The following is a 24,230-nucleotide window of genomic DNA, read 5'->3' on the forward strand; positions in this document are numbered from 1 at the left end:
AAAACTCTTCATTACATAGCAGCTCCACAAAAGCAGGAACTGTCAGTTTTGTCCACTGCAGGTGACCGACATTCCAAATACAGCAATAGAAACTATCCAAAATGAGTACTGAAAAAAACTTTTTAAAGAACAAAGCATTTCAGCAGCCTAATAGGAGTTTAATTACAGTCTCCAAAGGGAAGCAAGAAAAATATCTGAAAAAGTAATAACCAAAAAAATTGCAAGTTTGATGGAAACGATAAATCCAAAGATCCAAGAACCTCAATGAACCCCAAAAGCACAGAACCATAAAGAACACGACACTTAAGAAACATCATAATTAGGAGTTCCCATCATGGCTCGGTGGTTAATGAATCCGACTAGGAACCATGAGGTTGCAGGTTTGATCCCTGGCTTTGCTCAGTGGGTTAAGGATCCGGCGTTGCCGTGAGCTGTGGTGTAGGTCACAGACGTGGCTCAGATCCTGCGTTGCTGTGGTTCTGGTGTAGGCCGGCGGCTACAGCTCCAATTAGACCCCTAGCCTGGGAACCTCCATGATGCCGCAGGAGCAACCCTAGAAATGGCAAAAAAAAAAAAAACCAAAAACATGACCCATATATCTGCTGTCTTCAAGAGACTCACCAGTTCTAATGACATATACAAACTGAAAGTGAGAGGATGGAAGGAGATATTCCATGTAAACTGAAATCAAAAGAAAGCTAGAGTAGCAATACTCACATCAGACACAACAGACCTTAAAATAATGTTGCAAAAAACAAACGACATTACATAATGATCAAAGGATCAATCCAAAAATATAGAACAATTGTAAATATATATGCATTCAATATAGGAGTACCTCAATACCATGAGGGAACTACTAACAGCCTTAAAAGGAGAAACCAATATAACACAGTAATTGGGGGGGGATTTTAACACCCCACTTACAGCAATGGACAGATCATCCAGACAGAAACTCAACAAGGAAACATAGGCTTTAAATGATTCATTAGACAAGATGGACTTAATATTTATATTCAATCCAAAAGCAACAGAATACACATTCTTCGCAAGTGCACATGGAATATTCTCTAGGATAGACCATATTCTAGACCACAAAACAAGCCTCGGTAAATTTAAGAAAACTGAAATCATATCAAGCATCTATTCTGACCACAATGCTCTAAGACTAGAAATCAACAATAAGAAAAAAAAATTGAGAAAAGCACAAATACATGAAAACTAGACAACATGCTATTAAACGACCAATGGATCAGGGAAGCAATCAAAAGAAGAAATTAAGAAATACCTAGAAGCAAATGACAATGAAGACACCACCTATGGACTGCAGAAAAGCAGTTTTAAGATGGAAGTTTATATTAATATAATCTTACCTCAGGACACTAGAAAAATCTCATAGAACCTAACTTTACACCTAAAGCAAGTAGAGAAAGAAGAACAAACAAAACCCAAAGTTACCAGGAAGAAAGAAAGAAAGATCAGAGCAGAAATAAATGAAATAGAAATGAAGAAAACAACAGAAAAGATCAATGAAACTAAAAGCTACTTCTCTGAAAAGACCAACAAAAGTGATAAATCCTTAGCCAGATTCATAAGAAAAAGGATTCAAATTGATAAAATTAGAAATGAAAGAGAAGTTACAATAGACATCACAGAAATGCAAAGGATCATAACTACTGCAAGCAACTATATGCCAATAAAATGGAAAACCTAGAAGAAATGGACAAATTCTTAGAAAGGTACAATCTTCTAAGACTAAACCAGGAAGATACAGAAAAGATGAACAGACCAATTATAAGTATTGAAATTGAAATTGTGATTTAAAATCTTCCAACAAACAAAAGTCCAGGACCAGATGGCTTCACAAGCAAATTCTATGAAAAATTTAGAGAAGAGATAGCACCCATCCTCCTGAAACTATTCCAAAAATTGTGGAGGAGAGACCCATATTAAATATAAAGACAAAGTCAATATATATGCCCCTAATATAGGAGCACCCAAATACATACAACAAACACTAACAGACATAAAAGGAGAAACTGATGGGAATACAATAACAGTAGAAGATTTTAACACCCCACTCACGTCAATGGACAGATCCTCTAGACAGAAAATCAATAAGGCAACAGAGATGCTAAATGACACAATAGAAAAGTTAGACTTAATTGACAATTTCAGGACATTACATCCAAAAAAATCAAAATACACATTCTATTCAAGTGCACATGGAACATTCTCAAGGATTGACCACATACTGGGACACAAAACTAACCAACAAATTTAAGAGTACAGAAATTATTTCAAGTATCTTCGCTGACCACAATGGCATGAAACCAGAAGTCAACCACAGGTGAAGAAATGAGAAAAAACTGATTACATGGAGACTAAACAACATGCTACTAAAAAATCAATGGGTCAACGAGGAACTCAAAAAGGAAATTTTAAAAATACCTGGAGACAAATGATAATGAAAACACAATTATTCAAAATCTATGGGGAGTTCCCGTTGTGGCTCAGTGGTTAATGAACCCAACTAGTATTCATGACGACATGGGTTCAATCCCTGGCCTTGCTCAGTGGGTTAAGAATCTGGAATTACCACGAGCTGTGGGGCAGGTTGCAGACACGGCTTGGATCTGATGTTACTGTGGCTGTGGTGTAGGCCAGCGGCTACAGCTCTGATTTAAACAGCCTGGGAACCTCCATATGCTATGGAAGCAGCCCTAAAAAGACAAAAAAAAAGTCTATGGGATGCTGCAAAAGCAGTGCTTAGAGAGAAATTCATAGTGATACAGGCTTTCCTCAAAAAGAAGAAAAATCTCAAATCAACATATTTACCTACCACCTAAAAGAATTAGAAAAAGAACCAACAAAACCTAAAGTCAGCAGAAGGAAAGAAGTCATAAAGATCAAGAAGGAAATCACTAAAATAGATTCAAAAAACAATAGGAAAAAAATCAATAGGAGTTCCTGTCATGGCTCAGTGGTTAACGAATCCGACTAGGAACCATGAGGTTGTCCCTGGCCTCGCTCAGTGGGTTGAGGATCCATGAACTGTGGTGTAGATTGCAGATGTGGCTTAGATCCTGCATTGCTATGGCTCTGGTGTAGGCCAGCAGCTACAGCTCTGATTAGACCCCTAGCCTGGGAACCTCCATGTGCAGTGGGTGCAGTCCTAGAAAAGACAAAAAGGAAAAAAAAAAGAAAAAAAAAATCAATAAAACCAAGAGCTGGTTCTTTGAAAGGGTAAACAAAATTGACAAACCTCTGGCCAGACTCACCAAAAAGAGAGAAAGAACTCAAATAAGAAACGAAAGAGGAAGAATCTCAATGGCTACTGAAGACATAAAATAAATAAATAAAAAAAATAAGAGACACTATGAACAATTTATATGCCAACAAATTTGATAACTCAAAGAAATGGGCAACTTTCTAGAGACACAGAGCCAACCAATCACTTAAAATGAAATTGAATATGTAATAAGAACACTCCCTACAATCACGAGTGCAGGACCAGATGGCTTCACAGTTGAATTCTACCAAACATATAAAGAAGAACATATAGGGAGTTCCCCTTGTGGCTCAGCAGAAATGAATCTGACTAGTTTCCATGAGGATGCAGGTTCGAACTCTGGCCTCACTCAGTAGATTAAGCACCCAGCACTGCCGTGAGCTGTGATGTAAGTCACAGACGTGGCTTGGATCCTTCACTGCTGTGGCTGTGATGCAGACCAGTGGCTACAACTCCAATTTGACCCCCACCCTGGAAACTTCTGTATGCCACGAGTGTAGCCCTAAAATGCAAAAAAAAAAAAAAAAAAAAAAGAACGTATACCTTCTTAAACTTTTCCAAAAGGTTAAAGAGGAAACACTCCGAAATACATTTTATGAAGTCACTATCACCCTAATACCAGACAAAAATACTACCAAAAAAAGAAAACTATAGGCCAATATTTTTGATGAATATAGACCCAAAAATTCTCAACAAAATTTTAGCCAACTGAAGGCAACAGCATATAAAAAAGATCATATACCATGACCAAGTGGGCTTCATCCCAAATTCACAAAAATGGTTCAACATAGACAAATCAATCAACATAATAACAATGAAATATTAACAAAAGTCAAAACGTACATGATCATCTCAATAGATGCAGAAAAAGCATTTGACAAAATCCAACATCCATTCATCATAAAAACTCTTACCAAAGTGGGTGTAGAGGGAATATACCTTATCACAATCAAAGCCATTTATGACAAACCCACAACCAATATAATACTCAACTGGGAAAATCTGAAAGCCTTCCCACTAAAATCTGGAACAAGACAAGCATACCACTCTCACTACTTTTATTCAACATAGTATTGGAAGAACTAGCCACAGCAATCTGACAAACAAAAGAAATAAAAGGTATCCAAATTGGAAGAGAAGAGGTAAAATTGTCACTCTGTGCAGATGACATGATACTACACGTAGAAAACCCTAAGGACTCCACACAAAAACTATTCAAACTGATGAATGAATTCAGCAAAGTAGCAGGATACAAGACTAACATTCAGAAATAAGTTGCATTTCTGTATACTAACAATGAAATATTAGAAAAGGAATATAAAAATACCTTTTAAAACCACACCCCCAAAAATTAAATACCTAGGAATAAACCTGATCAAGGAGGTGAAAGACTTATATGCTGGGAACTATAAACATTAATCAAGGAAATTAAAGACGACTCAAAGAAATGGAAAGATATTCCATGCTCCTGAAATGGAACAATTAATATCATAAAAATGGTCATACTACCCAAAGCAATCCACAGATTCTATGTGATCCCTATCAAATTACCCATGACATTTTTCACAGAACTAGAACAACCAACCCAAAAATGTATGTGGAACCATAAAAGACCCAGAAGCAATCCTTCAGAACAAAAACCAAACAGGATCCATAACTCTCCCAGACTTCAGGCAATATTACAAAGCTATAGTAATCAAGACAGTGTGGTACTGGTACCAAAACAAACATACACACCAATGGAACCAGAAATAAACCCTGACACTTATGGTCAATTAATCTTCAACAAAGAAGGCAAGAATATAAAATGGGAAAAAGTCTATTCAACAAGTAGTGCTGGGAAATCTGGACAGCTGCATGTAAATAGAAGAAACTGGGACACACCCTCACACCATGCACAAAAATAAATTCAAAATGCCTTAAAGACTGAAACATACCACAAGACACCATAAAACTCCTAGAAGAGAAAATAGGCAAAACATTCTTCGACATCAAGCATACAAATGTTTTCTCAGGCCAGTCTCCCAAAGCAATAGAAATAAAACAAAAAATAAACCAATCGGACCTAATCAAACTTAAAGCTTTTGCACAACAAAGGAAACCATTTAAAAAAAAAAAAAGGCAACCTACAGAATGGGCAAAAATAGTTTCTAACAATGCAACTGACAAAGGCTTAATCTCCAAAATATACAAACAGGTTGGCTGCACAGCTAGTCTCCAATTCCATCCTGGAGAAAATAAAAACATGGCCAAGGCCCTGAGGTTAATCTCCTGGAGCAGACAAGAGGGGCAGCCAAGAAGAATGCTGGTGAACCAGTTAGGAGACTCTCGCAGCCACTGCACCAAGAGATGATGATAATGTGATCCTGGGAGAAGGCAGAGCAGATGCAGGAAATTGGTCTGATTTCAGAGCACTATTCTTACATTGAGCTAAAGTTGTGCAGGGGAGGCATAGCAAGGAAGGGAGACAGAGTGTCACAGAAGAGAAAAACAGCACCAACTCCATCTTGATGGGATTAAGATGGTGGAATAGAAGGACTGGAGCTCAACTTCTCTCCTAAAATCAACAAAATTCACAACTAAAGGCTGAGAAATCTTCATCCAAAAGGACCGGAAACCTTAAAAAAGATATCCTACTCCAGAAGACAAAGAGGATGCCACATCAAGAGGTAGGAGGTAATTACACAAGATAAGCAACCCCATACCTCCTGGGTGGGAAGCCCCACAGACTTGAAACTAACTGGTTCACAGAGACTCACATACAGCAGTGAGTTATGAGCCCCACATCAAACTCCCACATGTGGGGATCTGGCACTGGGAGAAAGAGCTCCTGGAGCATCTGGCATTGATGGCCAGTGGGGCTTGTGCACAGGAGCTCCACAGGACTGGGGGAAACGGAGACCCCATTCTTAAAAGGCACACACAGACTTTCATATGCACTGGGTTCCAGGGCAAAGCAAAGTCTCCATAGGAATCTGGGTCAAACCTGACTGCAGTTCTTGGAGGACATCCTGGGAAAACAGGGGTGAATGTGGCTTGTTGTGAGAGAAGGACATTGGAAGCAAAGCTCTCAGGAATATTCAGCAGTGTGCCTTTCTCTGGAGGTGGCCCTTTTGGGAAAATCTGGCCCCATCCGCTGCTGAGAAGCCCCAGGGCAAACAACAATCCAGGTGGGATCACAGCCCCACCCATCAGTAAACAAGCTACATAAAGACCCCCCAGGCGCACAGCTGCCTCTAATCCCATCCAGAAACAAAGCCCCAACCACCAGACGGATAAGAATCACCTCCACCTACCAGTGGGCAGGCATCAGTCCCTCCCATCTGGAAGCCTACAGCAAGTTCCCTGTACCAACTTCAGCCACAAGGGGGGCAGACACCAGAAATAAGAGAGGCTACAGCTCTATTATCTGTAAAAAGATCACCACACCAAAAACCTATGAAAATGAAAAGACAGAGAACTATAACTCAGATGAGGGAGAAAGAAAAAAACCCAGAAAGTCAGCTAAACAATGAGGAGATTCTCAGCCTCCAGCAAAAAGACTTTAGACTGTTGATGCTGAAGAAGATGCAAGACATTGGAAATAAACTGGAGGCAAAGATGGATAACTTACAGGAAACACTGACCAAAGAGATACAAGATATAAAACTTAAACAAGAAGAGATGCAAAATACAATAACTGAAATAAAAAATTCACTAGAGACAGCTAACAGCAGAATACAGGAGGACAGATTAGTAGAAATTACGGATGTGGAACAGAAAAGAGAAAAAAGATTGAAAACAAATGAAGACAGCCTCAGAGAACTCTGAGACAAGGTTAAACGCACCAACATCCATATTACAGGTGTGCCAGAAGGAGAAGAGAGAGAGAAGGGGACAGAAAAAATTTTCCAAGAGATAATAGCCAAAAACTTCCCTAACAGGGGAAAGGAACCACTCACTCAAAGCCAGGAAGTACAACAAGTACCATATAAAATAAACCTAAGGAGGAATATACCAAGACACATATGAATCAAACTGACCAAGATTAAAGACAGAGAAACTCTTGAAAGCAGCTAGAGAAGAGAAACAAATAACATACAAGGGAACCCCAATAAGGTTATCGGCAGATTTTTCAGCAGAACTCTGAAGGCCAGAAGGGAATGGCATGTATACTTAACATAATGAAAGGAAAACACCTCCAACCAAGATTACTTGACCCAGCAAGGCTCTCATTCAGATTTGAAGCAAAAATCAAAACCTTCACAGATAGGCAACAGTTGAGAGAATTCAGCAACACTAAACCAGCCTTACAACAAATACTAAAGGAACTTCTCTAGGCAGAAAAGAAAACGCAGCAACAGGAAACAAAAATTCCACAAATGACAAGGCTCACCAGTAAAGGTATATGTACAGTAAAGATAAGAAATCATCCATGCACAATTATACCACCAAAATCAGAAATCATGAGAAGAGGTGGGTACAAATGCAGGACACTGGAGATGCACTTGCAATTAAGAAAACAACAACTTAAAACAATCTCATATACATATAGACTCTTATATCAAAACTTCAGAATAACTACAAACCAAAAATCTACAACTTATACACGAACAAATAAGAAAAATCAATGCAAACCAGAAGAGGAGAGAACAAGAGAAGAAGGGAAGAAAAAAGGGCAACAAAAACAAATCCAAAGCAATTAATAAAATGCCAATAAGAACATACTTATCAATAATTACCTTAAATGTTAATGGACAAAACACCCCAACCAAAAGACATAGACTGGCTGAATGGATACAAAAATAAGATCCATTGATATGCTCTCTTCAAGAGACCCACTTCACTTCAAGGGACACATACAAATTGAAAGAGAGAGGATAGAAGAAAATATTTCATGCAAACGAGACTCAAAATAAAGCTGGAGTAGCAATACTCACATCAGAAAAAATAGACTTTAAAATGAAGAACATTTGAAGGGACAAAGAAGGTCACTACCTAATGGTCAAAGGATCAATCCAAGAAGAAGACATAACAATTTCAAATATCTACACACCCAACATAGGTTCACCACAATATATAACACAACTGCTAACAACCTTAAAAGGACAAATCAACAATAATGCAATAATAGTGGGGGACTTTAACACCCCACTTGCAGCAATGGACAGATCAACCAGACAGAAAATCAATAAGGAAACACAGGCCCTGAATGACACATTAAACCAGATGGACTTAATAGATATCTACAGGACACTGCATCCAAAAGCAACAGAATACACATTCTTCTCAAGTGCTCATGGAACAGTCTCTAAGATTGATCACATCCTGGGCTACAAATCAAGCCTCGGTAACATTAACAAAATTGAAATCATATCAAGCATCTTTTCTGACAACAACGCTATACGACTGGAAATCAACAACAAGAAAAAAACTGCAAAAAACACAAACACATGGAGACTCAACAACCTGCTACTAAACAACCAATGGATCCCTGAAGAAATCAAAGAGGAAATTAAAAAACACCTAGAAGCAAATGACAACAAAGATATGACATTCCAAAACCTATGGGATGCAGCAAAAGCCTTTCTAAGAAGAAAGTTTATAGCAATACAAGCCCACCCCAGGAAACAAGAAAAAGCTCAAATAAACAACCTAACTTTACATCTAAAATAGCTCGAGAGAGAAGAACAGACAAGACCTAAAGTTAGCAGAAGGAAAGAACTCATAAAGATCACAGCAGAAATCAATGAAATAGAAACCAAGAAAACCATGGAAGAGATCAATAAAATGAAAAGCTGGTTCTTTGAAAAGATCAACAAAATTGATAAACCCCTAGCCAGACTTATCAAGCAAAAAAGAGAGAGGACTCAATAAAATTAGAAATGAAAAAGGAGAAGTAACAATGGACATCACAGAAATACAAAGGATCATAAGAGACTACTATATGCAACTCTATGCCAGTAAAACAGAAAACCTAGAAGAAATGGACAAATTCTTAGAAAAGTACAATCTTCCAAGACTAAACCAAGATGAAATAGAAAAGATGAATGGATCAATCACAAGAACTGAAATTGAAACTGGGATTAAAAAACTTCCAACAAACAAAAGTCTAGGACCAGATGGCTTCACAGGCGAAGTCTATCAAGCACTTCTCCTTCTGAAACCATTTTAAAACTGCAGAGGAAGGGATACTCCCAAACTCATTCTATGAGGCCACCATTGCCCTGATACCAAAACCAGGACAAAGATACCACAAAAAAGAAAATTACAGGCCAATTTCACTGATGAACATCAATGCAAAAATCCTCAACAAAATACTAGCAAACCACATCCAACAATACATTAAAAGGATTGTACATCATGATCAAGTGGGATTTATCCCAGGGATGCAAGGGTTCTTCCATATCCGCAAAATCCAACAGTGTGTGATACACCATATTGACAAACTAAAGAATAAAAACCATATGATTCTCTCAATAGATGCAGAAAAAGCCTTTGATAACATCCACAACACCCATTTCTGATAAAACCCTTCAGAAAGTGGGCATAACAGGAACCTACCTCAACATTATACAGGCCACATATGACCAAACCCACAGCAAACATCATTCTCAATGGCAAAAAGCTGAAAGAATTCCTGCTGAGATCAGGAACAAGACAAGGATGTCCGCTCTCACCACTAATCTTCAACATAGTTCTGGAAGTCCTAGCCACAGCAATCAGAGAGGGGTAGAAGAAATAAAAAGAAATCCAAATTGGACAGGAAGAAGTAAACTATCACTATTTGCAGATGACATGATACTATACCTAGAGAATCCTAAAGATGCTACCAGAAAACTGGCAGAGCTTATCCATGAATTTGGCAAAGTTAAAGGATACAAAATTAATACACAGAAATCGGTGGCATTTCTATACACTAACAATGAAAGATCAGAAAGAGAAATTAGGGAAGCAATCCCGTTTACCACCACATCCAAAGAATAAAATACCTAGGAGTAAACCTACCTAAAGAGTCAAAAGACCTGTACACTGAAGAAAGAAATCAAAGATGACACAAATAGATGGAAAGACACACCATGCTCTTGGATTGGAAGAGTTAATATTATCACAATGACTATACTACCCAAGGCAATCTACAAATTCAATGCAATCCCTATCAAATGACCCAGGACATTTTTCACAGAACTCGAACAAAATATGTTAAAGTTTGTTTGGAAGCACAAAAGACCCAGAATAGCCAAAGACATCCTGAAAAAGAAAAATGGAGCTGGAGGAACCAGGCTCCCAGACTTCAGACTATACTGCAAAGCAACAATCATCAAAACCGTATGGCACTGGCACAAAGACAGAAATAGAGATCAGTGGAACAGACTAGAAAGCCCAGAATTCAACCCACGCACCTACAGCCAACTCATCTATGACAAAGGAGGCAAGGATATACAATGGAGAAAGGACAGCTTGTTCAATAAGTGGTGCTGGGAAAACTGGACAGCCACATGGAAAAGAATGAAATGAGAACACTCCCTAACGCCATACATAAAAATCAACTCCAAATGGATTAAAGACCTAGATAGAAGACCAGACGCTATGAAACTCTTAGAGGAAAACATAGGCCAAACCCTCTCTGACATAAACAACAGCAACATCTTCTCAGATCCACCTCTTGGAGTAATGACAGTAAAAACAAAAATAAACAAATGGGACCTAATCAAACTTAAAAGTTTCTGTACAGCAACGGAAACCCTAAACAAACGAAAAAGACAACCCCACAGAAGGGAGAAAATATTGCAAGTGATTCAACAGACAAGGGATTAATCTCCAAAATTTATAAACACCTTCTGAAGCTCCATACCAAAAAAACAAACAACCCCATCAAAAAACGGGCAGAAGATCTAAACAATTCTCCAAAGAAGACATACAGATGGCCAAAAAACACACGAAAAGATGTTCAACATCACTCATTAATAGAGAAATGCAAAGCAAAACCACTATGAGGTACCACCTTACACCAGCCAGAGTAGCCATCATCAAAAAGTCTACAAATAATAAGTGCTGGAGAGGGTGTGGAGAAAAAGGAACCCTCTTACACTGTTGGTGGGATTGTAAATTAGTGCAACCACTGTGGAAAATCGAATGGAGATCCCTCAGAAAACTAAAAATAGAACCACCAGTTGATCCAGCCATCCCACTCCTGGGCATCTATCCAGAGAAAACCATGACTCTCAAAGATGCATGTACTCCAATGTTCATTGCAGCATTATTTGCAATAGCCAAGACATGGAAACAACCTAAATGTCCACTGGCAGAGGACTGGATCAAGAAGATGTGGTACATATACACAACGGAATATTGCTCAGCCTTTAAAAGGAATGAAATACTGGCATTTCTAGCAACATGGATGGACCTAGAAATTATCATGCTAAATGAAGTAAGTCAGACAATGAGACACCAACATCAAATGCTTTCACTGACACGTGGAACCTGAAAAAAGGACAGAATGAACTTCTTTGCAGAACAGATACTGACTCACATACTTTGAAAAACTTATGGTCTCCAGAGGAGACAGTTCGGGGGTGGGGGGATGCGCTGGGGTCGTGGGATGGAAATCCTATAAAATTGGATTGTGATGATCATTGTACAACTACAAAATGTAATACATTCGTTGAAAAAACATATATACAAACAATCATACAACTCAACAGCCAAAAAAAAAAAAACCCAAATGAAAAAATGGACAGAAGACCTGAATAGACATTTCTCCAAAGACAACATACAGATGGCCAACAGGAACATGAAAAAATGCTCAACATCACTAATTATCAGAGAAATACATATCAAAAAGTACAATGAGGTACCACCTCATACTGGTCAGAATGGCCATCATTAACAAATAACAAATGCTGGAGGCATCAGCCCCTCCCATCAGGAAGCCTACAGCAAGTTCCCTGTACCAACTTCAGCCACAAGGGGGGCAGACATCAGAAGTAAGAGAGGCTATAACTCTAGTATCTGTAAAAAGGTCACCACACCAAAAACCTATAAAAATGAAAAGACAGATAACTATAACTCAGATGAGGGAGAAAGAAAAAAACCCCAGAAAAACAGCTAAGCTATGAGGAGATTCTCAGCCTCCAGCAAAAAGACTTTAGACTGTTGATGCTGAAGAAGATGCAAGACATTGGAAATAAACTGGAGGCAAAGATGGATAACTTACAGGAAACACTGACCAAAGAGATACAAGATATAAAACTTAAACAAGAAGAGATGCAAAATACAATAACTGAAATAAAAAATTCACTAGAGGCAGCTAACAGCAGAATACAGGAGGCAGAAGAACGAATAAGCGAGGCGGAGGACAGATTAGTGGAAATTACCAATGCGGAACAGAAAAGAGAAAAAAGATTGAAAACAAATGAAGAGAGTCTCAGAGAACTCTGGGACAACGTGAAACCCACCAACATCCATATTATAGGGGTGTCAGAAGGAGAAGAGAGAGAGAAGGAGACAGAAAAAATATTCCAAGAGATAATAGCCAAAAACTTCCCTAACATGGGGAAGGAATCACTCACTCAAATCCAGGAAGCACAACGAGTACCATACAAAATAAACCCAAGGAGGAACACCTCGAGACACATACAAACTGACCAAAATTAAAGATAAAGAGAAAATCTTGAAAGCAGCTAGGGAAAAGAAACAACTAACATACAAGGGAACCCCGATAAGGCTATCGGCAGATTTTTCAACAGAAACTCTGCAGGCCAGAAGGGAGTGGCAAGATATACTCAATGTGATGAAAGGAAAAAACCTCCAACCAAGATTACTCTACCCAGCAAGGCTCTCATTCAGATTTGAAGGAGAAATCAAAACCTTCTCAGATAAGCAAAAGCTGAGAGAATTCAGCAACACTAAACCAGCCTTACAACAAATACTAAAGGAACTTCTATAGGCAGAAAAGAACAAGAGAAGAAGGAAAGGAAAAAGAGCAGCAAAAACAAAAATAAATTTTGAAGCCATAGCCTCGAACTAACACGTTAAAATGCACATACAGGCAGTCCCTGCCGTTAAGACCGTTCTTAACAGTGGAAATGACCTGTAAGAACTTCATGCAGGCCAACCTGAGGCTATGCCAACCTCTCTTCTAACCCTTGAGATGGTTCTCTCTTTTCTCTTTCACCTACAGGAAGACTTGCAGCATGTCTGCAGTTTTCTAAGGGTGGGAGTTTCTGGTGTTAGTGGAAATCCATTGAGTTTGAAGGCCCCCTTCCTTACCTTGACTATGGTAGTCAGGAATAGGCACCTGCCCCTGTGCTTTGCTTCCTCCCAGACCCCAGCATGTGAGGGTTCTGCTGCTTGAGTAGGAGTTTCAATTCCCATTGCCCAACGTTTGGGAGAAGACAAATTGTAACGGGGGTTAATTACTTTATAATCTTAACAGATTTTCCCTTAGGCACAAAATTAAGCTCTACTTTATAAGTATAGCTTTACCTATATCTGTATTTATATCACTTTAGAGTTTTGTGGCATGCTTGGGATCCAAACCAGCATGTAATAGGAACAAAAATTCCAAGTTCCAAAGAATAAACTTGCTAGAAAATTTTGGTACATGTTTTGTTTAAAATCAAGGTCATGCTGGATTCTTCTTTCTGCTAAAATTGTCAAGTTCTTTTGGAATACATCTTTGGTATAAAAAACGAATATTGGCATGAAAGGGCTTTTAGTTTCAACTTTACCTTGGCTTTTTAAATTATACAATAATGACATAATAAATATCAATAATTCATTGCTTTAAAAAAAAATGCTGGAGAGGGTATGGAGAAAAGGGAACCCTCCTACACTGTTCGTGAGAATATGAATTGGTACAACCACTATGGAAAAGAGTATGGAGGTACCTCAGAAAACTAAATATAGACTTATCATATGATCTAGCAATCCCACTTGTGGGCGTATATCCAGACAAAACTCATTGAAAAATATATATGCACCCCTATGTTCATTGCAGCACTATTCACAATAGCCAAGACACAGAAACAACCTAAATGTCCATCAACAGATGAATGGATTAAGATGTGGTACATATACACAATGGAATATTACTCAGCCATTAAAAAGAAAAAAGGAGTTCCCGTCGTGGCTCAGTGGTTAACGAATCCGACTAGGAACCATGAGGTTGCGGGTTCGGTCCCTGCCCTTGCTCAGTGGGTTGACTATCCAGCGTTGCCGTGAGCTGTGGTGTAGGTTGCGGACACGGCTCGGATCCTGAGTTGCTGTGGCTCTGGCGTAGGCCAGTGGCTGCAACTCCGATTCAACCCTTAGCCTGGGAAGCTCCGTATGTCGCGGGAGCGGCCCAAGAAATAGCAAAAAAAGACAAAAAAAATAAATAAAAAGAACAAAATACTGCCATTTGCAGCAACGTGGAGGAATTAAAGACTCTCATACTAAGTAAGTCACAGAGAAAAACAAACACCATATGTATCTCTTATACCTGGAATCTAATATATGGCACAAATGGACCTATCTCCCAAAAAGAAACAAACTCATGGACATGGAGAACAAACTTGTGGTTGCCGAGGTAGAGGGGAATGGAGTGGGATGGACTGGAAGTTTAGGGTTAGTAGATACAAACTATTGCATTTGGAGTGGATAAGCAATGAGATCCTGCTGTATAGCATGGGGAACTCTATCTAATCCTTGTGATGGAACATGATGGAGGATAATGTGAAAAAAATTATGTATGTACAAAACATGTATAATTGGGTTAATTTGCTGTATAGCAGACATTGACAGAACACTGTAAATCAACTATAATAAAAAAAGTTAACAGAAAAGAGATATGGTACATTTTTTAAAAATAACAGTAAGAGTTCTAGTAGTTAATGAACCCCATTAGTATCATGAAGATGCGGATTCAATCCCTGGCCTCAGTGGGCTAAGGATCTGGCGTTGCCACGAGCTGTGGCAGACACAGCTTGGATCCTGTGTTGCTATGGCTGTGGCATAGGCCAGCAGCTGTAGCTCCGATTTGACCCCTAGCCTGTGAACTTGTGTATGCCGCAAACGCAGCCCTAAAAAAAAAAAAAAAAAGACGCTATTTAGATCATGAAAAGTCACAAACTGGATGAAATATATCTAACAAAGGACTTGTACCAGAGTTTTTCTTAACCTCAAAACTCAACAGTAAAAAAACAACCAGCCTACGATGGGCAGCTGGGTAAGACCAGGGTGAAGCAAGGGAGGCACCCAGCCTACAACATGTAGGAAGATGCTCGCTCTCAGGGAGCTTAGGAAATAGCTCCCACCCACCCTGGTCTCCTGGTGTTCACACCTAAAGGACCCCCACCCTTTGAGTGTGGGCTGGACCTAGTGCCAGCAAAAATGATGGGATGTCATTGCCAAGATCAGCTGATAAGAGGCTGACACTCTGGCTTTCCCCACTCACCTCCCTGGATGAAATGAGCTGCCTGGCAGCCACCAAAGAACCCTAGCCCTTGGTCCAGCAGCTCTCAAGGGACTCAACTTTGTCAACTGTGCAGGACATGCCTAGGCTGGGCCTTCAAGTTGATCATGAAAGTACAAATATGTCCATTCTGACTCAACTGACCTTAAAGCGATGGTTTTGAGAGTTCCACACCACCAGGTCAGGGAGGCCCCCTCGGCAGTGTCGGAAGTCCACAGCCAGGCGCCGGCACACCCCACTAAGGACAGGGCCCCCCAGGCAGGAAACAAGATCCTGAACAGGAGACACGGGGACAGTCAGCCCTTTCTTCGTGACAGAGACCCTGAAGCCCCAGCCAGTGATCATAAGACACAAGAGCCCGCTGTGTCCTTCAACAGAGGAGTAGAGGGACACCAAGTACCCTTCTGCTGCCTATGTTGGGACTCCAGAACCAGTGGCTAAAATGTCTGCTGGTGAGCTCAGGGAAGCCAGTTTTCCATGGATTGCTTAGTACCAGGCTTCGGCCCAGTGGGGTCATCCCAGGGAGGAGCCAAGGAAGAGGGAATTTGGGGTCAGCATTCAGGAATATGACAGAGATGACTTGCATGAGCCAGCGATCACAGGGACCATGATGGTGTCCTCCCTCCAGAGGCCACAGGACAGGCAAGGGACGCTGTCAAACAAATGGGCAGAAGGCCTAAAGGGCTTATTCATGCTTGTCAACTGTTCTTTCAATAACAGAGACAGGTGGGCTGGGTTCCACACACACCCCTGTACCTGTGGTGGCGGCGGGGGGAGGTTATAGTTGCCAAAAAGACAGGGAGCATTGAGAAAATACTCTGCCTGTAGAATTTCACCTGAGCTTGCTGAAGAGAAGCAAAGCGCTCCCAGCTGACGACGGAGGCCACCCTGCCTTCCTGGGCCAGCCAGGTGGCTGCCACCCAGGCCCGCAAGCTCTCCACAGAGGCACTGTGAATCTGCTGCAGCCTGGCCTCGATGGCCAGCGCCCTGCTCTCGAAGAAGCTGTCCGTGCACAGGTCCAGCGGGAACGCCTGCATACAGGGAAAATATACTCTCATGCTGCAGCTGGGGAGGCCGGATACAGCAGAACAGTCAATACCCATCGAATTTGGAAATGCCAATTTGAATAAGTTGATGCATTCTTTTTTCTCAAAAGATATGTATGAACTAGCTAAGTAATCTGATATAAAGGCAACTCATTACACTGGGTTTTTAGGGTAAAAATTTGCAAAAAGAGCTTTTAGTTTAAACTGGTAGAACTCCTGGCAGGCACATGTGAAGCTAAGGAAACTCACATTGAAAGTTTCAAGTACAATGATTACAGCAACCCAGCCTTGAAGTTAACATACTAAAACTTAACATACTTACATTTTAAATTCCTTGAATTAGATTTTTTAAATTAAAAGCTATTCTTCTGGAACCAGCACCATGATCCAAAAGACTATAACCAAAGGCAGGTTTCTGATGGCTACAGACACAGGTCACACAGGTAGGTGGGAATCAGGAAAGCACAGAAGCCTCTGCTCACCTGAAAGCGTGCTGTGATTACCTGGTAGGCATTTCTGAAGACGTCGGGAATCCCATCCATGAAGATTACGTCCCACAGTAGGAGGCCATACAGCGTGCTAAAGGTGGACCCCTCCCCATGAATCCCTAAGACAAAGTCACACATACAGAAGAAGAATCAATGTTTTCTGTTTTGGGAAGTTTTTTTTGGCCAAGTCCCCGGCATATGGAAGTTCCCAGGCCACGGACTGAACCCTCGCCACAGCAGTGACAACACTGGATCCTTAACCCACTAGGCCACCCAGGAACTCCTGTTTTCTGTTTTTTAAAAACCACCCCCATATCCTACTGCCTACTCAGTTTGAAGAAAATAACAAACATTTTAAATTCAAATGCAAATGTTGTTTTGGTGCCATACCTAGCTCATTTTTTTTAAACATTTTATTGTTTATATACGGAAGTCTTGTTTAAAGGCAAAAACCTTAGTAATCATGAGAGGTTCTCATGCACATCTCAGAGCAATGAAGTGAAAAAACCTAAGGAACATATTTAAAAATAAATAAAAGCATTATCAAAAAGATAGGGCATAACAAATTGCTGGCGAGGATGTGAAGAAAATGGTTGTGCATTACTGGTGGCAATGTAAACTGGTACAGCCAGTGTGGAAAACAATATGGAGGTCCCTCAAAAAATCAAAACTGGAACTACCATATGATCAGCAATCCCACTTCTGAGAATATATTCAAAGGAAAGAAAAACACTAACTCCTGGAGTTTCCCTCATGGCTCAGCAGAAATGAACCCAACTGGTAACCATGAGGATGCGGGTTCGATCCCTGGCCTCGATCAGTGGGTGAAGGATCCAGCACTGCTGTGAACTGTGGTGTGGGTGGCAGACACGGCTCGGATCCTGTGCTGTGGTGGTTGTAGCACAGGCCAGCAGCCGCAGCTCTGATTCAAGCCCTAGCCTGGGAACCTCCATATGGCAAGGGTGCAGCCCTAAAAAACAAGCAAGCAAGCAAGACGCTAACTCCAAAAGATACCCTCACCTTCATGTTCACTGAGCACTATTTACAAGAGCCAAGACATGAAAACAACCTAGGTATCCTTCAAGGGATGAATGGATAAAGAAGAGGTGGTACACTGGAGTTCCCTTGTGGCTCAGTGGGTTAAGGACCTGTTGTTGTCACTGCTGTAGCTCGGGTTGCTGCTGTGACTTGGGTTCAATCCCTGGCCCAGGAACTTCTACATGCCATGGGCACAACCACAAAAAAAAGAAGTTGCAGTACATAAACAGAATGGAATATTATTCAGCCATGAAAAATGATGAAATCCTACTGTTTGCAACAACATGGATGGGCCTTGAAAGCATTATGCTAAATGGAGTAAGTCAGACAGAGAAAGACAAATACTGTATGATCTCACTTGTACGTGGAATCTAAAAGAAAGTCAAACTCAGATGAAATTTGTGGTCATCAGAGGCAGGGCATTGGGGAAGGGAAAGTGGAGAAAGGTGGTCAGGTAATCAAAAGGTATAAATCTCTAGTTATAGGGTAAATAACTGGATGTAATATATTGTACAGCATGGTAAGTACCGTTAACACTGCTGATGATACACACAAAGTTGTTAACAGAGTAAACCTAAGAGTTCCTGTCACAAGGAAAAAAACTCTTTTTTTTGCATCTATATGATGATGGATGCTAACTAAACTTATTGTGGTAGTCAATCAATCAATCAATCAACCAATGCAGATTCCCTCCTCAGGCTCTGGGGGTTTCAGTCTGGTGGGTCTAGGTACGCAGCCCTTGAGGTCTCTGTGGCAGGGGTCCCTTAGCCTCACTTGCACAGGGCATCTAGGAAGGGATCTGACAGGGGAGGCCAGGCATCCGGGAGACCACGCCCTCTGGCCAGTCCATCCCCATTCACCTTGTCCACCCAGCATTCCTCTGACTCAGCCTCAACAATGCACCTGCGGTTTCCAAGAGTTGAGGTTTTTTCTTAGAAATCTTCTACTTCAGAGACCACCTAGTTCCTCCTCACACCACATCCAGACCACAATGACCAGCAGGTGACCTCAGAGAGGCCAAGCTTGGGCTCCAAAGCCATCTGAGCATCAGAGCAGGGTCATCAGGGCCCAGGCCCAGCACACAGCCCCACCTCCCAGAGCAAACCCTCCTTGGTCCCTTGGCATGTAAGCTGGGAGGTGGCCACGTGGATGCCATCCTCCCCACAACTCTCTCAATGGGCTGCAGCATCTCTCCAGCTGGTGGAGGGCTCTTCTGGTTGATGGGCCCCAGGAACTCCAGTTCCCCTGCAACTCTGGCCTGAGACACAAAGCATCTCATGAGTGGCTCAAAGAGCAAAGTCCCACTCACCCCTAAGGAGCTGCAGACCCTGTAGCACACACACGCCTGTGTACACACATACACAGCTCAGGGACAGAACAAAGCGATGCCACCGCCCACTGCCAACAAACTCTCCCACAGTCCTCCACAGCAGGGAAGTGTTATGTTACCTTGGTCGAAGCCACAGCGTCTATAGTGGGCCAGCGCCAGCTCTTCAACAGAGCACAGGACTGTGGCAGGGGTGGCTCCTCCAGCCTCCATTACGAAGACAGACTTGGCTATCCCATGCTGCGGGCACAGCCGACCTGTGATGGTCACCTGGGGCAGCAGCAGAACAGCCCTCAGCCTCCCAGTCCCTGCAAACCCACCAGTGGTGCCCCACAGACACATGCTCACAGGCCCCCCACAAGGCCACCAGCCTCAGTGGAGTGTGAGGCCATGTGACCCACGCTCTGGTGCCTCTGAAGATGAGGACGGGTCTCCGCCCAGGCCTCAGGGAGCATGTAGCCCCCGAGCTGCTCACCAGGGCCCCAACCAAGCTAGTGAGCTCCAAAGGCTGTGAGCTGCTGACCCAGGAGCTGACAGGGTCACGACTCCACTTGGGAGCAGAGCAGCCCCAGTGGCCCAGCCCCTGAAGCAGGAGTGAGAACAGGAAGACACCAGGTCACTGCCACAAGCCGTTGAGTTCTCTGAGTCCACAAGGAAATGTACACTATAACCTGTGCTCAGGTCACATTCAGAAAAACCCACAAATGCACCCACAGGGCTCCACAAATATCCACTCACATGCTCGACGTCTTTCACAGTGATTTCTGGAAGGTGACGAAAGAGGTGTCGGTACTTCTGGCAGCTTGGAGACTCCCGCAGGCGCATGGCTCTCTGATACAGAGAGAGACGGTGGCCGGTCCTCACCTCTGGGTCCGAGAGCCCTGCCTTGATGCATCTGATGGCCTAGCAGAGAGCATGACCCCATCAGGACCCCTTTCCTTCATTTGACAGGAAGCCCCACCATTAATTCATCATTCGCTTTGCTAACTAGCCACAGCCAAAGCAGTCCTTCCAGAGACAAGGAGACTCCCCTGGTTCTCAGGCTAATACTTTCAGATTACAAAGCATTGGCCCCAACCACAAACGTCAGAGAAACACAAGGTGGTCTTTCCATCCAATGGAACGCTGTTCAACCTTAAAAAGGAAGGTCATTCTGACACCTGTTGTAACAGAGATGAACCTCGAGGACGTTACGGTGAGTGGAATAAGCAGACACAGAAGGAAAATATTACATGATTCCACTTACATGAGACACCTAGAACAGGCAAATTCAGAGAGACAGGAGTAGATAGAGGTGACCAGGGATCAGAGAAGGAGGGAACAGAAGTAACTGCTTAACAGGTGCAGAGTCTACTTGGAGGATGAAAAAACTGTAATGCTTGGAGTTCCCATTGTGGCTCAGTAGTTAATGAATCCGACTAGGAACCATGAGGTTGTGAGTTCGATCCCTGGCCTTGTTCAGTAGGTTAAGGATCCGGTGCTGCCATGAGCTGTGGTGTAGGTTGCAGATGCGGCTCAGATCCCGAGTTGCTGTGGCTCTTGCGAAGGCCAGTGGCTACAGCTCCGATTCGACCCCTACCCTGGGAACCTCCATATGCCATGGCAGCAGCCCAAGAAATAGGAAAAAGACAAAAAAAATTAAAAAAAAAAACAACTCTAATGCTTGAACAAGCCCATGAGGAAGGCTGACCCTTGAACAACATGGGTCTGAACTGCTCAGGTCCACTTACACATACATTTCTTTCAATAAATACTACGACACTACACAATCCACAGTTGGTTGACTCTGCAGACACAGACCCTCAGAAATGGGGGGCTGACTATAAAGTTACACACAGATTTTTGACTGTGTGTAGAGGGAGAGGTCGGTGCCTCTAACTCCCAGGGTTGTTCAAGGGTCAACTATAATTAATACCACTGAACTATCCACCTAGAGATGATTAAAACAGCAAGTCTTATTGTTATACATATTCACTATGAAAAAAGAAAAGTAGAGTCCCCTGGTGGCCTAGTGATTAAGGATTCATTGCTGTCACTGCTGTGGCTCAGGCTCAAGCCCTGGCCCAGGAACTTCCGTATAGCACAGGCACAGCCAAAAAAAATACATATGTATATATTAAAAAGTTTTTTAAAAGCCCTGAAAATCAGTGAAGATCAGGCCATTAGGATTAGAGTGGTCCAGAGGAATCAAGTAGAAAGACTGAGACCCTGTTGGAGTTCCCGTTGTGGCTCAGTGGTTAACGAATCCAACTAGGAACCATGAGGTTGCGGGTTCGATCCCTGGCCTTGCTCAGTGGGTTAATGATCCAGCGTTGCCGTGAGCTGTGGTGTAGGTCGCAGACATGGCTCGGATCCCGTGTTGCTGTGGCTGTGGCATAGGCCAGTGGCTACAGCTCCGATTCGATCCCTAGCCTTGGAACCTCCATATGCCGCAAGAGCGGCCCAAGAAATGGCAAAAAGAACAAAAAAAATTTAAAAAGAAAGAAAGAATGAGACCCTGTTACCTGCTCTGTGGCCCCACAGGAGCCGGAGCCAGGGCTGGACACCTGCAGGCATAAGCTTCTATTGGGCTGGCAGGTACCCTCCCTGGAGACTGATTTAGAGCAGGAAAGGCATGGTGACAAATAATGAAGGTTATCAGCAAGGCCAAGAAGGTCTTTGGGAAAAGGTTAAAAAGAGCTAGGATTTTCCATCAATCTCAAAAATAATCTCTGTGAGCATGAGAATGCTCCTATCAGCACATCTACAAACAAGGGGAAAATCTGTAAACTCTCTGGAAACTTTGTTTCAAGGAAAGAGAGAGGCAGCCTGCATACACCCTCTGTCCACACTGGGGGGTTGGGGGGGCTACCAATGGCCTCTCCTGCCCTGTCAGCCAGAATAAACACTAAGCAGGGAGCACAGGCCCACCTCTCCCTGTGGGAAGTGCTAGAGGTGATGAGGCACCTTTCCATTTAAGGCAGCAAAGCCAGTGAGCCTCCTTCCACCACTCTGGTCCAATTTTCCAGCCTCCATCACCTCAATTCACTTAACCTGCACCTGAAAATACAAAAGCTTCCAGAGCCATAGTGCCCTCCTTTCGACACAAAATGTGGGGCTGGCAGGGAGGCAGGGACCACAGGCAGCCATACAGAGAGCCATTGCCACTGCCTAGGAGGCCCTGCCCTGCTGGCCACAGTGGCTGGCAACTTATAGCACCCTTCAACTCCCAGGACCCTGCCAGCGTGCACAGTGGAAGGAACCCCTTCCACCTATCTTTCTACCAGAAGGCCCCGGTCTCCAAAACAAAAAGCACCTGCCTGAATGCAAAGGCATCGAACTCTGCAGCTCCCTCAACTCAAACTTCATCCCTGAACCTAACACATCCCACTGCCCACCTCAAAGAAAGGCCAGATCCTCCTGGTCCCTCAGTCACCCCTGCACTTGCCCCTGCTACTTTTTCTGGGGTTGGAAGCACACAGACAAGGAAGGGTGTTAAGAAAGCAATGTTCTAACTAGATTTTTAATGTATTTACAGTTTTCTGTATTTTTTAAATGTACACAGAACTGAAAAAAGGTGGCGGCATGACCAGCCACTGAATACCGGTTCCAGGCGCTTCAGGTGCTGGTGTAAGTTGAGAGCCAGGCGGTCCCACCACCGGCCTCTGCTGTCAGGACAATACACATTCTGAGACAAAAGGTTTTCAAGCTCCCTGACAGCTTCCTGTGGCAACAACAACAAAGGAAGCTCATTAGACTCCCATCCACCAAGAAAAGGTAATTGTACTGCATTGTCAATAAAATCCACAAGTATACAGCATTCCTTTTCATCCCAAAATAATGCCAAGGACCCAGCACTGACAGGAGGGACCCTGGGATGTCCCTTTGTCTCACAAGGCCCCCGGCCAGCTGGGGCGGAGGGGGTCTGTGACACCGCATGATGCTCACGGCAAACCAGGTCACCAGCACAGGCTAATGGGACCAGGCTCCAGGCAGGAGCACCAGCCAGGGCTGCAGGCACACCTGCTTCTGGGAACCCAGCCGGTCCCAGGGCCAAGGCTGTGAGGCATTGTGGGGAGGGGACAGTAATGAGGGGGTCTTCATTCAGTCATTCCAGTTCAACAGGAAGACTTTCTGGTCCGGGTTTATTGGTCTCTCTTTATGTTCGTCTTTTGTGGTTCATGTGTCTCTTGGAAGCATCTAATGATGCTCATGTAGGCACTTGAGGGTTCAGATTCCCTGGAGCCAGTCCCAGGGATCCCTGGGGGACCTGGGGACGGGGGTCAAGGAGCCCTGCCTTAGCACATCCTCTCTGTAAAGTACCAAGTGTCAACACGGTGAAGGCTAACTAGCAGTAGCACAATACTTGTACAAGGGGGATATGACCCAGCTTCTCACTGTGAGGATAAAGTATCTCCAGACATTCCACGGCTGCTGCCACGGAGACAGGAGCACAGGCGAGGTCTCCACCTTGGGGGTTTCCAGAGACCTCCCATGTCACACGTGGTTCTGAGGCACTCAGGCCTGGCTGCAGAGACCACCAGGGGCTCCCTGTGTTGATGCCACATGTCATCTCACAGCAAGGGGCACAGTGGTCAGCAGTACCCACAGGACAGGAGAAGTC

The 24,230-nt window shown here is 42.9% G+C and overlaps 1 protein-coding gene across 7 annotated transcripts in view; it reads right to left on the reverse strand.

Moving 5' to 3' along the window:
* The window catches only part of FAN1 (FANCD2 and FANCI associated nuclease 1), a 47,190-nt gene that overhangs the window by 796 nt on the left and 22,164 nt on the right, over window positions 1-24,230 (reverse strand). For 3 of the 7 annotated variants that reach the window (XM_047766873.1, XM_047766872.1, XM_047766874.1), the window contains exons 8-13: window positions 23,211-23,330; window positions 20,366-20,530; window positions 19,750-19,897; window positions 17,257-17,381; window positions 16,565-16,759; window positions 15,873-16,001 (exon numbers count right to left, since the gene is read on the reverse strand). In XM_047766873.1, coding sequence (XP_047622829.1) covers window positions 15,873-16,001; window positions 16,565-16,759; window positions 17,257-17,381; window positions 19,750-19,897; window positions 20,366-20,530; window positions 23,211-23,330 — 882 coding nt within the window. Of the gene's footprint in view, window positions 1-15,872; window positions 16,002-16,564; window positions 16,760-17,256; window positions 17,382-19,749; window positions 19,898-20,365; window positions 20,531-23,210; window positions 23,331-24,230 lie in introns of those variants that run through there. The other 4 variants (XM_047766876.1, XM_047766875.1, XM_047766877.1 and 1 more) reach the window with 4 other exon arrangements.

The sequence above is a fragment of the Phacochoerus africanus genome, chromosome 2 (genome assembly GCF_016906955.1).
Source record: "Phacochoerus africanus isolate WHEZ1 chromosome 2, ROS_Pafr_v1, whole genome shotgun sequence".
Classification (NCBI taxonomy): domain Eukaryota; kingdom Metazoa; phylum Chordata; class Mammalia; order Artiodactyla; family Suidae; genus Phacochoerus; species Phacochoerus africanus.